This window comes from Lates calcarifer, linkage group LG2 (genome assembly GCF_001640805.2).
Source record: "Lates calcarifer isolate ASB-BC8 linkage group LG2, TLL_Latcal_v3, whole genome shotgun sequence".
Classification (NCBI taxonomy): domain Eukaryota; kingdom Metazoa; phylum Chordata; class Actinopteri; family Centropomidae; genus Lates; species Lates calcarifer.
The window spans coordinates 12893351-12907153 of NC_066834.1; the positions used below are offsets into that span (position 1 = coordinate 12893351).

The 13803-nt window shown below is 39.4% G+C and overlaps 2 protein-coding genes across 2 annotated transcripts; one reads left to right on the forward strand and one right to left on the reverse strand.

The window, feature by feature from the left end:
* Positions 1 to 515: 515 nt before the first annotated feature.
* On the reverse strand, positions 516 to 5606 carry sirt3 (sirtuin 3). Its single transcript, XM_018692697.2, has 8 exons — positions 5009 to 5606; positions 4873 to 4924; positions 3667 to 3846; positions 3337 to 3569; positions 3158 to 3258; positions 2491 to 2652; positions 1979 to 2182; positions 516 to 1654 (listed from the first exon to the last, which is right to left on the reverse strand). Exons 1-8 carry the CDS (start codon positions 5118 to 5120, stop codon positions 1631 to 1633), a joined length of 1068 nt encoding a protein of 355 aa, XP_018548213.1. The 5' UTR covers positions 5121 to 5606; the 3' UTR covers positions 516 to 1630.
* Positions 5607 to 5752: 146 nt separating this feature from the next.
* On the forward strand, positions 5753 to 10564 carry psmd13 (proteasome 26S subunit, non-ATPase 13). The gene is made up of 13 exons (XM_018692696.2): positions 5753 to 5958; positions 6909 to 6987; positions 7384 to 7418; positions 7512 to 7567; positions 7672 to 7715; positions 7809 to 7895; positions 8319 to 8490; positions 8588 to 8667; positions 8780 to 8905; positions 9190 to 9252; positions 9791 to 9871; positions 10041 to 10157; positions 10254 to 10564. The coding sequence occupies exons 1-13, from the start codon at positions 5858 to 5860 to the stop codon at positions 10347 to 10349; spliced, it is 1137 nt and encodes a 378-aa protein (XP_018548212.1). The 5' UTR covers positions 5753 to 5857; the 3' UTR covers positions 10350 to 10564.
* Positions 10565 to 13803: the final 3239 nt, after the last annotated feature.

Consider the following 13803-nt stretch of genomic DNA (forward strand, 5'->3'; position numbering starts at 1 on the left):
TAAGGGAAACAGACTAATACTGACCAGTGACCAATGATCAGGCAATCTTTCGACAGCATCCTGAACTCTGTTTCAGCAGCAACTATCATCATAAAACAACCACTGAAAGGCTGTGGCTCCCTCTGCTGGTTACAAACACACACACATTTTTTTCTGTATTGTCAACAAATCTCACAAAAAGACCAAAATCCAAATATGAATTTATCTACTAAAAAGTATCATCTGTGCATCAAGCCCTCTGAGCCATAGAGCTCAATTATTGTCCAGAAACTATTAAAAACAGAACCACACTGTTGCACTGGGCGACATGTTCCTTCCTCACCATCAGCTCTCAAGTAATTTATTTTGACTCAGTCATGCACACGCACACATGCATGCACGCAGGCACACACACACACACACTGTCCTGGTGCCACAAATACTCACTACTGCACCAAATGTGGATTAATCTTCTGCTGAAAATAGTTCCCAACAAATGCACCATTTCCTCCTGTTAAATAAAAATTACAGTGACCAAGTGTTTACTGAACCTTTGTTTTATTGAAAGTACTAGTGTAGCGCCCGTTCAAAATGTGTCTGTCAGTAGGAGCTCACTGCTTAGCCTGTGTAATCCATCTTGCAGCTCGTTACTGCTGGAGTTAGCTGTTCCAGTCCAACAGTGTCTGGGTGACAGCGTAGAAAGTGCAGTCAGTTCAACTTAAAACTCTGGCATGTGCACACATAAACTGTCCCAGTGCAGCACTGCCCTCGTAGTACAGTTCCAACTTTTTCTTCCAGTCAAGTAACATGTAGAGAAGTGATGGTTGAAGATTTCTCGAAAACCAACACAAGACTACTTCCCGGGGTCCTCAGCAATACACAGCAAAGTTTGAAGTCAACTGGACGTCCTCCATTACAGCATATATTTGTGAGCCAATTTCATATCTGTGCATTGTTTCTCAGCAAGTTTAAATACAATACCACTGACATTCAGCATGAAATCTGAGCTTGTTTTGATGATTATATGGTGATGTTCACTGGCTAAAAGTGATGATGAAAACAATGATCACCTGCTATCTACCTCTGATATTTTTGTATTTTAGAGTCTGACCTGAAAAGCTTAGAAAGTCAAAATAACTTAATTTCCTGTATTTTCCTTACAGTCTTACATATATATTCATTATATTTATTTTGACTTTTATTTCCATTGTAACTGTATTGAAATCCTTGGTTTAGTGGAATTAAATGACCGATTGTTCACACAAACAAAGGCCACCATGAAGGCTGTAGCTGCATTTCTTGCACAGAAATACACAATATTTCACGATATTAAATAAATAAAACATTATTGTACGTCTTCATTACTAGGTCACATTTTCTTTTTTCCACCACATCATCACTGTGCATGCATTACCTGCATCTTAGTCATAATTGATTGAGAAATATTTCTGTTCTACTGCATTTCCATTATAGCAATTCCTTCTTTACCAGCCTGTGAGTTTCCACTAACATAACCAACGACCCCAGGACTTCTGCTATTTCATGATCCTCAGTAAAGCAACAATGTGCATCTGGATTTTGTCCTGTAGTTTGGGTGTTTTTGGTGTTGAGTGCATGAGTCAAACCTCCAGCTTGATGTGGTGAAATGGTGTCACTCCTCTGTCTTTGTTGTCATCTGCAGATAAAGGAACATGCAGAAACATGAGTGACGTTTTCAGTGTGGCTACTGCTCACTGCATCTGTCAGGAATTTATAACCAATCCAGCTTACAAATTGGGGATTTGTGTGCTCATGGCAAAATGCTGAGGTTCAAAAAGAAAAGAAGTCACAAAAGCTCTGCACCTAAGATCCATTTAATTATTATGTTTATTGTTATTTGATTTTCTTGATGGCTTTCTACTTCTAATCTTGGCCTTTTGATTAAATAAAGTGTGTAGAGCCTTTCTTTCCAACTTTTTCAGTTAATGTCTTGTAAACAAAAACAAAAACATACACTCACTTTCTCAGCAGCTATCAGAGCGTCCAGCTCTTGAGTCCAGCCAAGGGCGTTGACCAGGGCCTGCACGCCGCTGACCACATCCCCCAGCTGCACGATGTCTTGAGGCCGGCGGCCCCAGGCAAACGGCCCCACTGGGTCTCTGTTGATGAGCAGACGGGGAACTGAGCTGCGCACGGCTCCTGCCAGACTGGCGAAGGGCTCCACCTGCAGAGCAACAGCAAAATGAGCAACAGCGGTTTAAAATTGCTGTACCGTAAACCCGCTGACAGACTGAGATTTCTTGCGCACAGAATAAAAGATCTGCCACACTGGTTCTCATAATGCACAAGTCCAGTTCAGTTTCAGCTTTGTTGCATGTCATACTTACCTATCACTGTTCACTGTAAACTAATAAAAGGCAAAAATGCTAACTGAACTGTCCCTCATGTCACCTCTCACCCTAGCATCATGTGACAGTTGGAAATGTGTCAGATTACGGGGACATGATGTGGTTTGAAGCTGGTGGTGCTCACCTCCAGGGAAGTGCCCATGATGATCAGGAGATCTGCCAGAGGGAAGTCAGTGAGGTACTTGAAGAAATGCCGCGGAAGCTCTTCCCCGAAAAACACAATGTCAGGCTTCACCACGCCCTTACAGGTGGGACACTTCGGGACTGTCCCACTCATCACATCTGGCTGATGGAAACAAGATGTAAACAGCTCACTGATTATTTTGAAATGAATCTTTTACTATATAAAATATTTAAAATAAATTCCCATCTAAAATTAGCTGAGTCAAATTTAACATCTTAAAACTGCCAAATGCATTCAATTTACAATGGTATGAAGTTAAAATGAAGAAAATACCATGATGTTTATTCATCTATACTTCATAAAAATATTAAGATCTAATTATCTGATTAAAAATAATATTCTGTCAACTGACTGGCCAGTTAATACTAATATAGTATTAAGTTAAAGTAGTATTTATTCTATTGTTCAGATAACAGTGCAGCGTTCTCACTAGAACCGGGAATGGAAAGATTTCCAAAGCAAAAAAACAAATTATGAATATATGGTCTGAAGAACTGCACTTAAGGTTCACATTGGGTGAAATCATTCACCATAAATATTTAGGAAATTAATAGAAATCTGTGAGTTGACTAAATGTGCAGAGTTGAGTGTCTGGGTTATAACTCACTCGTAGGTCCTCGCCCTCATACTTCCTCAGACAGACAGTGCAGGTGGCGGTAGCAAATGTACCGTGGGCCTCAACCAGGAACTCAGGAGGAATCCCTGCCACTTGATACAGACACACAAACTTAAAATGACTGTATAATCTCAATGATGTGTAGTAATTTCAAAAATATAAAAACGCACGTCTTTCCAGTCCGTCTATGTTCTGTGTGTACATCCTGAGAAGCTGACCCTTCTCGTGAAGCAGACGCACAAAGTAGTGGGTCAGATTGGGCTGGTAGTTTCCTGGGTACAACTCTTTAGCTAAGGCAAAGAAGGGATTAGGGTTTCGATGGAAAAAGCCAATCTCAAAGATGGCCTCAGCGTAGGGCAGGTCGTACTGCTGCAGGTTGTCATAGAGGCCGCTGCCTGGAGACCTGTGAGGGCACAGACCCCAGAATACACCTGATGTTCTTAGTATATTTATAGAAATAATACAATACTTGGACAGAAAATCACATTTAACCTTTTTACCTGAAATCTGGGATGCCACTAGGCGTGCTAATCCCAGCTCCGGCCATCACCACCACCCTTTTATGCTGCTTCTCTCTAATGTTTTTGGCGATGTCCTCCAGGGTCTGCTGCCTGGCTGCTGCACCACCACCACGGGAGAAAAGTCCTTGAGCTCTATCCCGCCAGGGAGAGTTTGTTTGTCTGTGGAGAAGCAAAACAGGGATGAGGGAGTTTGTGAGAGTTTGTTTGTTTCCATTAACTCGTTTGCAGCAATCATGGACCACACAGGCAATAAACAACTTCACTCTAATCACCTGTACCCTCATTTTCTCAATACTTCACTTAGATTTTCAAGTGGTTTCCAAATTTGATAAAAACTTTTCTCATCTAACTTGGAAGCAGGATCACATATAGATCCTGTATCTCACTGTTTCAGTACTGGAATAAAGCTCTATCAAGTCTGACACTCATTTACTCAAATTGCAATTATAGCTGCAATGATCAGTCAGCTACTATCAACTAACAGAAAATTAATTTGCAACAATAAAAATACTCTGGTTCCAACTTCTCACATGTGAATGTTTTATGGTTTTCTAACTGTAATTGTGATATATTCATCTGTCATAAAAACATTCTTAAACTCCAGCTCTATTTGGCATTAGGGTGAAAAACATGGGAACAAATAAGTAAAGTGACAGATGATCTTTTAATTCTACTAAACAGGATGTTACAATGTCTATTTAGATCGGAATAATTACTTGATAGAGGATTCTTGCTGATGGTTATCACATGAGACAGACCAACAATGGCAAGACAAAATGAAACTTACTCAGAGTTTCACAGAAAACATTCTTTTAGTTTAGAAAACAAGTCTCCATCATCATTAGATGTATGATAGGTCATAAACTCAGGAACTTTGCCCAGCTCTGGTAGGGCTGCAACTAATCATCAACACTGAGCAGTTTAATGATTATTTTCTCAATGAATTGATTAATCTATGAAATGTGAGAAAACTATTAACTAAATTTTCTCGAGTCTGAGCTGATGTTTTGTCTGGTCCGACTAACAGTCCAAAACCTAGGGATATTTCATTTACAGAAAAACAGCAGAATTTTCCATTTGAGGAGCTGGAAGAGATAATTCCAGGTAATTCTGCCTTTTAAGTAAAGTCTGGTGATGCTGAAGAGAACATGATTCTGAACTCGAAAAGAAACTGGTGCAAAGTACCTGGACAGAGCTCCTGCACCTCCACCTGGACACAAACTCCTCTGACCAAAGCCTAAAAATGAAACAACAAGGCCTGTATCACATTAAACGACAATAAATACTTGTTCTGTTTCATCAGCTCTGTCTGTCTACTAACCATGTGCAGAGAGCGTCCTGTTTGTTCTTGAGCACAGACTGCGATACAAACCGCAAAGTCTGACAGGTGACATTAATGAGGAGCTAACCAAAGTAGCCATAATTGCAAACATAACTACCCGCAGACTTCCATTACACGACTCTTTTACAACAAGAACATTCCCAAACACGGAAACGAGCTGTTAACAAATTCTCTCCATTTAAATCAAATAAAAAGCAACTAATGACTGCCTTTCAGCTGAATTGTGTGTTGTTGTCGTCCTTTGACCTCCTTGCGCTGTAGTGCCGTATTGTACGATATAGACTCTAACTTCAGCCACACAGCTCAGGTCATTAGCTACGTAGCTTTAGCGCCTGGTTTGTTTAATTAGCCGTCGTTTGTTGATTGCAAACGACCCATGTGGCGATAGAAATACAGTCTACAGCTGCCAAGGAGTCAACTTTACTGAAAACAAATCTTAGCTAGCTTCAGAAACACTTCCTACATTTCCCATAACACAAAACGCGTGAAGACGTGTGCTGCGTTCAGGTATGAAAAGCCTTCCTAAATGCGAGAGATTTTTTCTGACATGGACAATAGATCTCCCTTGATGGAAAAAAAACTACAGATATGTCGACAGGATATTAGCAGAATAGCTGTACATTTACCACCACTGGCATTTACTTTGAATTGGGTGACTAAGGGCAGTTTTGTTGTTCTTCCCATTCTACCGGTAGCACATGAACGTAACAACGGCGCCTCAATTTCCCATCACTCTTCGCGGCTAACAGCAGCGTAGACCCGCATTTGACGTTAGCTGAAAAATTCAACAACACTTTCCAGTTCCAAGTAAAATTGAACTTCGCCACCATGAAAGATGTTACCGGGTACCTTAAACAGCAGCAGAGCAACAGCTCCACGCCGGAGATGGCGGCGGAGTGGCACAATCTTGAGGATCTGTATAACAAGAGGTAAAGAACAAAAACTCTTACGAGTCAAAAAGCTAATGTTCAAATGCTCTGCTAGCTCCATGCTAGCTAACATTAGCTTGCTCATTCATTGGGAACGCTCGCTGAGTCATGCACGGAGCTGAGCTAACGCTAGCTGCTGTAGTTCAGGTGTAGCTAACGCAAGTTTCTTCTGTAATCTCAAAGCTGGAGCTTGACTACTAGTATTTTATGTTTACATCATGTCGTGGGATGAAGCTCTGAACCAATCCCCAGATATTTGGCCCAGGGGAAGACAAACTTTATCAGCCTTTCGGGAGTTTTTCTAACGGTTTGTTAGCATCTGTACATTTTATCTTACTCACTGCACCATAACAAGTTTGATATGACGCTGTTTTCCAAGCTTGCAGTTAACTGGGATTCATAACGTTAGAAAGAGTTAAGTGTGAAAAGTTGCCCCGTGAAATACAAATATTTATCTAGTGATTTGTTTGTGCTTATTGTAACAATAAACAGCCTAGGGACTCCCGAGTATTCAGAGTACACAGGTTGGACCCTTTAACATCAACACTTTGTAGAGCTGTCCAATAGATAAATGAGCAACCAGTAGCTTTTTCAACACAGACAATATAGTGATATTGCACAGTCCATACACTGCTTAAAAAAAATAGTTGTAGTGAATGCTACTGAAGCCCTGATCTGTCTACAGGAATCTAAAACATCTCAGTTTCTCACCAACTCACTCATTGCGGCAAGTGTTATCAAGATATGACAAATTATTTTTGTAAATCAGTTTCACTCGAGTCTGGAATCACCAAGTGTGTGTTTGTTTATTTCCTGATGAAAACTTCATGTGTCTTTACATTGTTCGTTTGTCTATATGATGTAGTGTTTTGGCACATAACTGTAGCGATGCAGTGTAATTCAGATGAAATGGTGACTGTCACTGACACCATGTTTTTTTTTATCAACAGATTGTGGCATCAGTTGACTCTGAAGCTGACAGACTTTGTTAAAGATCCTTGCTTCAAAACAGGAGATGGCCTCATACAGGTAACTGCACCACAGTCACAGTCACTATTCTGTGCCTCTGTACCACTGTGGACAAGTGAAGATGAAATCATCATTAATAAGCATGCACAGACATTAATGGATGTTGCCCAGGTCTCATAGCATGTAGTAACTTGTCTGTAATATATTTTAAACACAAGTAAAGCAAATCATTGCTTATTTTTACCTAACTCTCATGGGCAGTTTAAAACATAATTGTGTCTTGTTTTCTACCATCCTTCAGTGAAATATCTTCGAATACAGACAGTTACAGAATCAGGGAACTTTATACAAACACTCACTATGAATGTGAAGCTTTAATAATACTGTAGAGAATGGTCACTGTAGGGAATTTGTTTCCACTTAGATGAAGACTGACTCTCTCTGACTCTCTTTCAGCTCTATGAAAATTTCCTCAGTGACTTCGAACACAGGTGACGTAAAACTGCTGAACCCATGAGACAAATGCCAGTTCACTACTTACTGTTAGTTTTGATGCTAATTTATTGTTTTTGCTCCTTGAACAGAATCAATCCTTTGTCCCTTGTGGAGATTATACTGTATGTTGCCAGACAGATGCCAGGTAATGAAAACATGATGGAGTAGGGAATATTTCTCTGCAGTATACTCTTTTTTTTTTTTTTTTTTTTTTTTTTTTAACTACAAAAAATGTTTTTTGCTTTCCAGATCCTAAAGATGCCATTACTTTTCTTGAGAAGACCAAGGAAAAGGTATGTTAACAGATACTAACATCACAGGTTCTGAATTATAAATTTTCTAAACTGTTATGTGATTAACCAAACACATCTCTGTGTCTGATTCAGGTGAAAAGCAGTGAAGAAGCCGTAATTCTCTGCAAGACATCCATCGGCAGTCTCAAACTGGAGATCAACGATCTTCCTGCCACAAAGGTAAGAGCCCCTAAACTCTCTGCTCTCTCCCTATTCACAAGCTGCTGACGCAAAACTCACTTTAGACCTCGTTCAGATATAACATGATGGCACATTTCGAGCTTCAAGCTGCTTGTTATCTTCATGTGTGATGTGTCGTTAAGGCAAGGCGATGAGAACCAGCAGCTGTTAAACAAAACGATGGAGTGCATTTTATCTTGTACATGATGAAGTTCCTTTTCTTATTGAAATAACTTGTTGAAGTTTGGCGCTATCATTTTCTCATCAAAGCGATGAAACATATCTATTACACTCAGGGATATATGATAAATTCTTACATGTCTTTTTTACCCCCGCAGTAACATGGCAGTGACACCCTGATGTAACACTGCGGTTCTGTATGAAAATTGTGTAAACTACTCTTATTTCCTCGTTGTCTTCCAGAAACTCATTGAAGAAGTAGAGGAAATGTTGAATAACTTACCTGGGGTGACGTCAGTCCACGGCCGGTTTTACGACCTGTCCAGCAAATATTATCGTATCATCGGGAACCATGCCTCCTACTACAAGGACGCCCTGCGCTACCTTGGATGTGTGGACATTAAAGATCTTCCAGGTGAGCAAAGGCACGATGGAAAACAAACTGAACTTGATATCTTGATGAAACACAGTCGTATCAATGGCTGAGTGACTGATTGTTGTTGACTCCACAGAGACGGAGAAGCAGGAGAGGGCGTTCACACTCGGACTGGCTGGACTCTTAGGAGAAGGAGTTTACAACTTTGGAGAGCTGGTGGGTTTCTCACTGAACACATTTCTCTCCACATGTTGTTATCTCAGTGCTGGTCAGCTTTTCAGTTGAAGCTCGGTGTGGTAATGACCACATCTGCTGTTTGTCTTTGCAGCTGATGCATCCTGTGCTGGAGTCTCTGAGGAACACAGACAAACAGTGGCTCATTGATACACTTTATGCCTTCAATGGAGGCAATGTGGAGAAATTCCAGGGATTCAAGTCTGCCTGGGGCCAACAGGTAATATACATATACTCAGACATTACAAACTGAACTGATCTGCCTGAGTCACCTCTAATCGGTGCATTAGGACTAAAAAGATGCTAGGGACAGTTTGGTTTTGATTTTACTTTTTTCTGTACACATGTTTAAAGGTATCCTGTACAATTTCTGGTTAAGTACAAACTGCATCCATGGGTTTTTTGTCATTTTTGGGGTAAAATAAAAAACTTCAGCCTAAACAAACAAACCTTCTCATTTGACACCTGAACGTCATCTGGTTTATTTTCCTATTTTGGTTCTAGCCTGACCTTGCAGCACATGAAGCTAAACTGATGCAGAAGATCCAGCTGCTCTGTGTCATGGAGGTGAGGACTCCTATCAACAATTATGTAGTGACAGTAACTGTAATGAAATTTTCACTCAGCGTTCATCAACTTAATCAAATGTTTATTTAACTGTCCAACTACACCTTTTACCACCTTAACTGGTAACACCTCAGTGAGTTAGGGTAGGTCCTGTGTTTGTCGTCCATACTGCCACCCTGTGTATGAATAGCGAAGCTGTTTTTAGTATTTATAAATTGCGTCTATTGGCTGTATCGGCTGTTGGACCTTTGGGATAGCAACAGAGTCTAAAATGGAGGAAGGCACTGTATAGTTACGTTGCACCCTCTGATTTTATTGAATTCTGTTCTGCTGCAGCATAAACTGCTGTTCAGTAGAGATACAGCATGGAGCATTCATTAGAGCTGAGAGAGAGTAATTACACAGATGTCAGAAATATCAACTGGAAGTATCTGATACTTCCAGTGTTTACACTTGGTATGAGAGGGACATGACTGTCACTCTGAAGGTTTAAAAACAAGAATAATAAATGATTTAAAATGTCTCTCTCCCCTTCCAGATGACTTTCACTCGTCCTGCAAACCACAGACAGCTGACATTCACTGAGATCGCTCAGAGTGCCAAAATCCCTGTTAACGAGGTCAGTCGGATGACAAGTGTTTTTAATCAGCCCAGCAATAAATGTCAATAAACCTTCTCGACAGTGGTGGGCATTATCAACTTTGATCATCAGAGGGTTTCTCAGTTTTAACCTGCACATCCTCAAGTAATGTTTACATTTAATTTGTCAAATTGTGTGCCTCCTGCAGGTGGAGCTCCTGGTGATGAAGGCTCTGTCTGTGGGTCTCATCAAAGGCAACATTGATGAGGTGGACCAGAAGGTGCAGATGACCTGGGTGCAGCCCAGAGTCCTGGACCTGCAGCAGGTTAGTACCCAGTCTGTTTGTATTTGTTGTGGTGCAGATTAAAACCAGAGGCCGGTTTCTACCTGCTCACCTCTCGCCTGTTGTTTACTGTTGCAGATCAAAGGAATGAAGGAGCGGTTGGACTTCTGGTGTGGAGATGTGAAGAACATGGCCATGCTGGTGGAGCAGCAGGCCCACGACATCCTCACTTAAACGTGCTTCAGACTACAGAGGGAAACCTCATTTTCTCCCAGAGATTTCTGTTTTGTACTGTTTTGCTTTGTACTGGATGTTCATTCATTCTTCTGTTGCTGTCAACCTCTACATTACATTGTGGTATTTTACAAGTACACAGTTGGTTGAAACATTATCTTCACAATATGGACTTAAAATATTGTCTAAATCATTAATAAAAATCTACAAAGATATAGGTCATCAATGCTGATTATTATCTGTAAACACATATTATATCTTATTTCTTTTACTGTGCTACTAGTTTAAAGTCTGTTCTGTCCACTTTTAGTTGGGTATTGTCAGAGGTAATTAGGCATTATTTTAACATATTTGATTTTAACCTCAAAAATTTAAATTCACATAGACTAGCCTTTATGTTTGATGAGTTTCAGATGAAATACGGTTTGTAGTTTTGACTGAAATAGTATTCAAGTCTGTTTTTGTACTGATATGTTTATGAAAATATGAAGAGCAGGAGAAGTATCAGAAAACATTTATAAATTAGATGTAGCTGCTTTGCTGTGCTTATATTTTGATCTGGTGGGGTTTTATTTGGATCATCATTTTCCATTTTGTGAGACTCTACCACATCTCAAAGGGTGTGTTTCTACATAGTCTTCTACATTAATCCCATCCTTTAGTCAGAGGTTACTTTGCATAATAGGATTTTACATGTAAAACATAATGTTAAGCTTATAAAATATGAAATCGCTCAATAATAAATGAAGAGCAGGAGAAGACTCTTAATACAGTCAGTTTACAGGGTACAGGGGAAACAGCTTGTGACACGGATCCAGGAAAAAGGAACCACAAAGACAGTTTTCTATGGATCCACATTAAATCTTAATTTTGTTCTGGGAGTTTAAACAACACATTACTGAGGCAGAAAGACAAATCTGTGTTCACGTTTCTCTAATAATAAGAACTACAGGCTCATAAATCACTTAAGTGCTCTGTGGTGTACCTTTAAAGGTTAATGTTACAACTGAAGATCACCCAGTTTCATAAGTTGGATTACATTAGATAATATTATAAATACAACAACAGGATATTTCATCTTCAACATGGAGGTAAGGCCGCAATAAACAATTATTTTCATTACTGATTAACCTGCAGATTATTTTCTTGGCTAATCGAGTAATTATTTGGTCTATAAAAGGTCTAAAAACAGTGCCCACTGTAACGTCCTTGATGTCCGAATTCCCAAGTATTCAGTTTACAATCAAAGATGACAAAGATGGAGAAAAGCAGTATTTACAAGGTGGGACCAGAGAATTTGAGGCAAGTTAGCTTAAAAGTTTTATTGTTTTAGAGCTGAAAGTAGGATGGCTGTGTGGTTAAACTAATGGTGTCTTTTTAAAATGCACAAGTTTAATTTGTACTTAAGTGAATGATAAAAGTAAAAATTCTCACAAACTAAATAAATATCTAAATTATTGTTAAGAATAACAACTATTTAACTTCTTTGGAGTTAAAAATGTCTTTAAATGACAGAGAGCTGTTAAGTCTGTTTCCTGTCTGATAATTTAAAAAAAAAATCATCATCATATATTGACCGAATAAGTATAATTGAGAACAGAGCAGTTTCAGTCTGTTACTGACATTAGAACATTAAGTAGGATTTTACAGCACTTTTTCTTTTTTGGTCATCTATTGTCTTCATTAGTCAGACTGCAACAAACCACCAGAATAAATCTAGAGTCACTGTCTAAACATCCTCATTGTCTGAACATGGATCTATGACTCCTCTGGTGTATCTCTTCTGCCAGAATTTTGTCTCCATTTCAGCCAAATTCATATTATTTCATCCCTATTTTTAAGCCAGTACATTAGAAATATACCATATGTTCTTTCAGAATAACAGACCACTGAATAAACTGCAAGGTTTTTTCTTTTTTAAAGAATGTACAATTTGGCAGATGTAGTGTCAATCTATATCTCAGATTAGCTATTCTTTCTCTGATTCATGTGAGCAGTTGAGCTTTAAGTTGCTCAGACTCAGCCGACAGCTTTTTTACTCTTACATACTTCAGACACTTCTGCAGGTTTGATAAACAGGAGTCCTGGTGTAAGATGACACGGAGTGTGTCTGTTTTGTGTCAGGGTCGTTTAACGTAACCTTGTCTAGTGAGCCAGATCAAAGATCGTGACGAGCAGCGCACAGACTCATTAATCTCTTCCACAGTTTTCACTGTTGTCACATCGAACTCTGATTCGTTCTCCTGCCTCCTGACACGTCTGTGATGACACCCTCACACGTGTGCTGAGGTTTGACAGTTGTAAAGGTTTGAAATGAAGCTGGAGAATCACAATGTGATTTAAAGGCTCTGCTGCCTTGACAGAGATGAAGATGTCAAACAGAGGTGTTAACTCACTTCCGCCCTGTGTGACTTTCAAACACGCTAAGTGTTGTTTTCACAGTGAAATTATCACGCTACAGCTTCTATATTCCCATCCTCAAAGTGATATCTCATGTCTTTTTCTTTCTTAAAATCTAAAACAATCTACAAAATCCTCATTAACAACAACAACAACAAACTGCTGTGAATAGGGGGGATTATGAGTCAACAGACCTCTGGGCACAGACATGTAAGAGGCCATATCCACAGGTGGAGAGAGACACAAGTCGATTTGTGTCTCTTTGTGGTGATTTTGTGTCTGTTTTTTGAATCAATTTTGTGTCTTTTTTTCTGTCATTCTATTCCACTTTTTACTCTGTGGTGATTTTGTGTACCTTTATGCTCTTTGTGTATCTCTTTCTCATCATTTTATTTCTGTTTTTACTCTCTCTGTGTATCTGTTTTCACTTATTTTGTGTCACATTGTGGTCATTTTGTGGTCTAGTCTGAGTTTTTCTCTGAATATTACCCCCGTCCCCTGGCGTGGCTGCTTTAATTTTTTTTTCCCTTCAGTGGCCTCAATTTGCCATCATATTAAACTATGTCACTATTTAAATGACTTTTTATTATCCTTACTGTGTCTGTCTATTTCTCTAATTCTGTTTTCACCACATGTTGTTAGGGAAACCATGTAGCAGTCAGGGAACGGCTGCGCCTAAAACCTGTGCTTCACTATAACTCTAATGGTTCCAATTAGTAAAGAGTAATTCTCATGTTGCTTAAAACCCAACAGACTTGCTGGAGGCAGAAAAACCGCTCATCACAATGTGCAGAAAGTGGAGACAATATCATCATCAGACAATAATGAAAACACTTCATATGAAGAATTTAACCACATCTGCTGACTTCTGCTCTTTAGCATGTTTTATTTCACATTGATCTGCAGAGCAGGGTCCGTTAAATGTCTTGAAGAGATTTCTTTCTGATTCATTTGAGTCTTTTTTTGACAGTAAGCAGTGTTCAGGTTCTTTGTTTGTTCTCATTGTTGATGACAGAAAAGAACCTTACGGAGAACCTTTCTGTGTTTTGTGTTC

Coding starts and splice junctions, on each gene's coding strand:
- psmd13 (XM_018692696.2), top strand. CDS start 5,858: ATGAAAGATGTTACCGGGTACCTTAAACAGCAGCAGAGCAACAGCTCC. Junction 5,959..6,908: donor GAGGATCTGTATAACAAGAG/GTAAAGAACAAA, acceptor TTTTATCAACAG/ATTGTGGCATCAGTTGACTC. Junction 8,491..8,587: donor GGACATTAAAGATCTTCCAG/GTGAGCAAAGGC, acceptor TTGACTCCACAG/AGACGGAGAAGCAGGAGAGG.
- sirt3 (XM_018692697.2), bottom strand. CDS start 5,120: ATGTTTGCAATTATGGCTACTTTGGTTAGCTCCTCATTAATGTCACCT. Junction 2,653..3,157: donor ATGAGGGCGAGGACCTACGA/GTGAGTTATAAC, acceptor TGTTTCCATCAG/CCAGATGTGATGAGTGGGAC. Junction 2,183..2,490: donor TCATGGGCACTTCCCTGGAG/GTGAGCACCACC, acceptor GTTGCTCTGCAG/GTGGAGCCCTTCGCCAGTCT.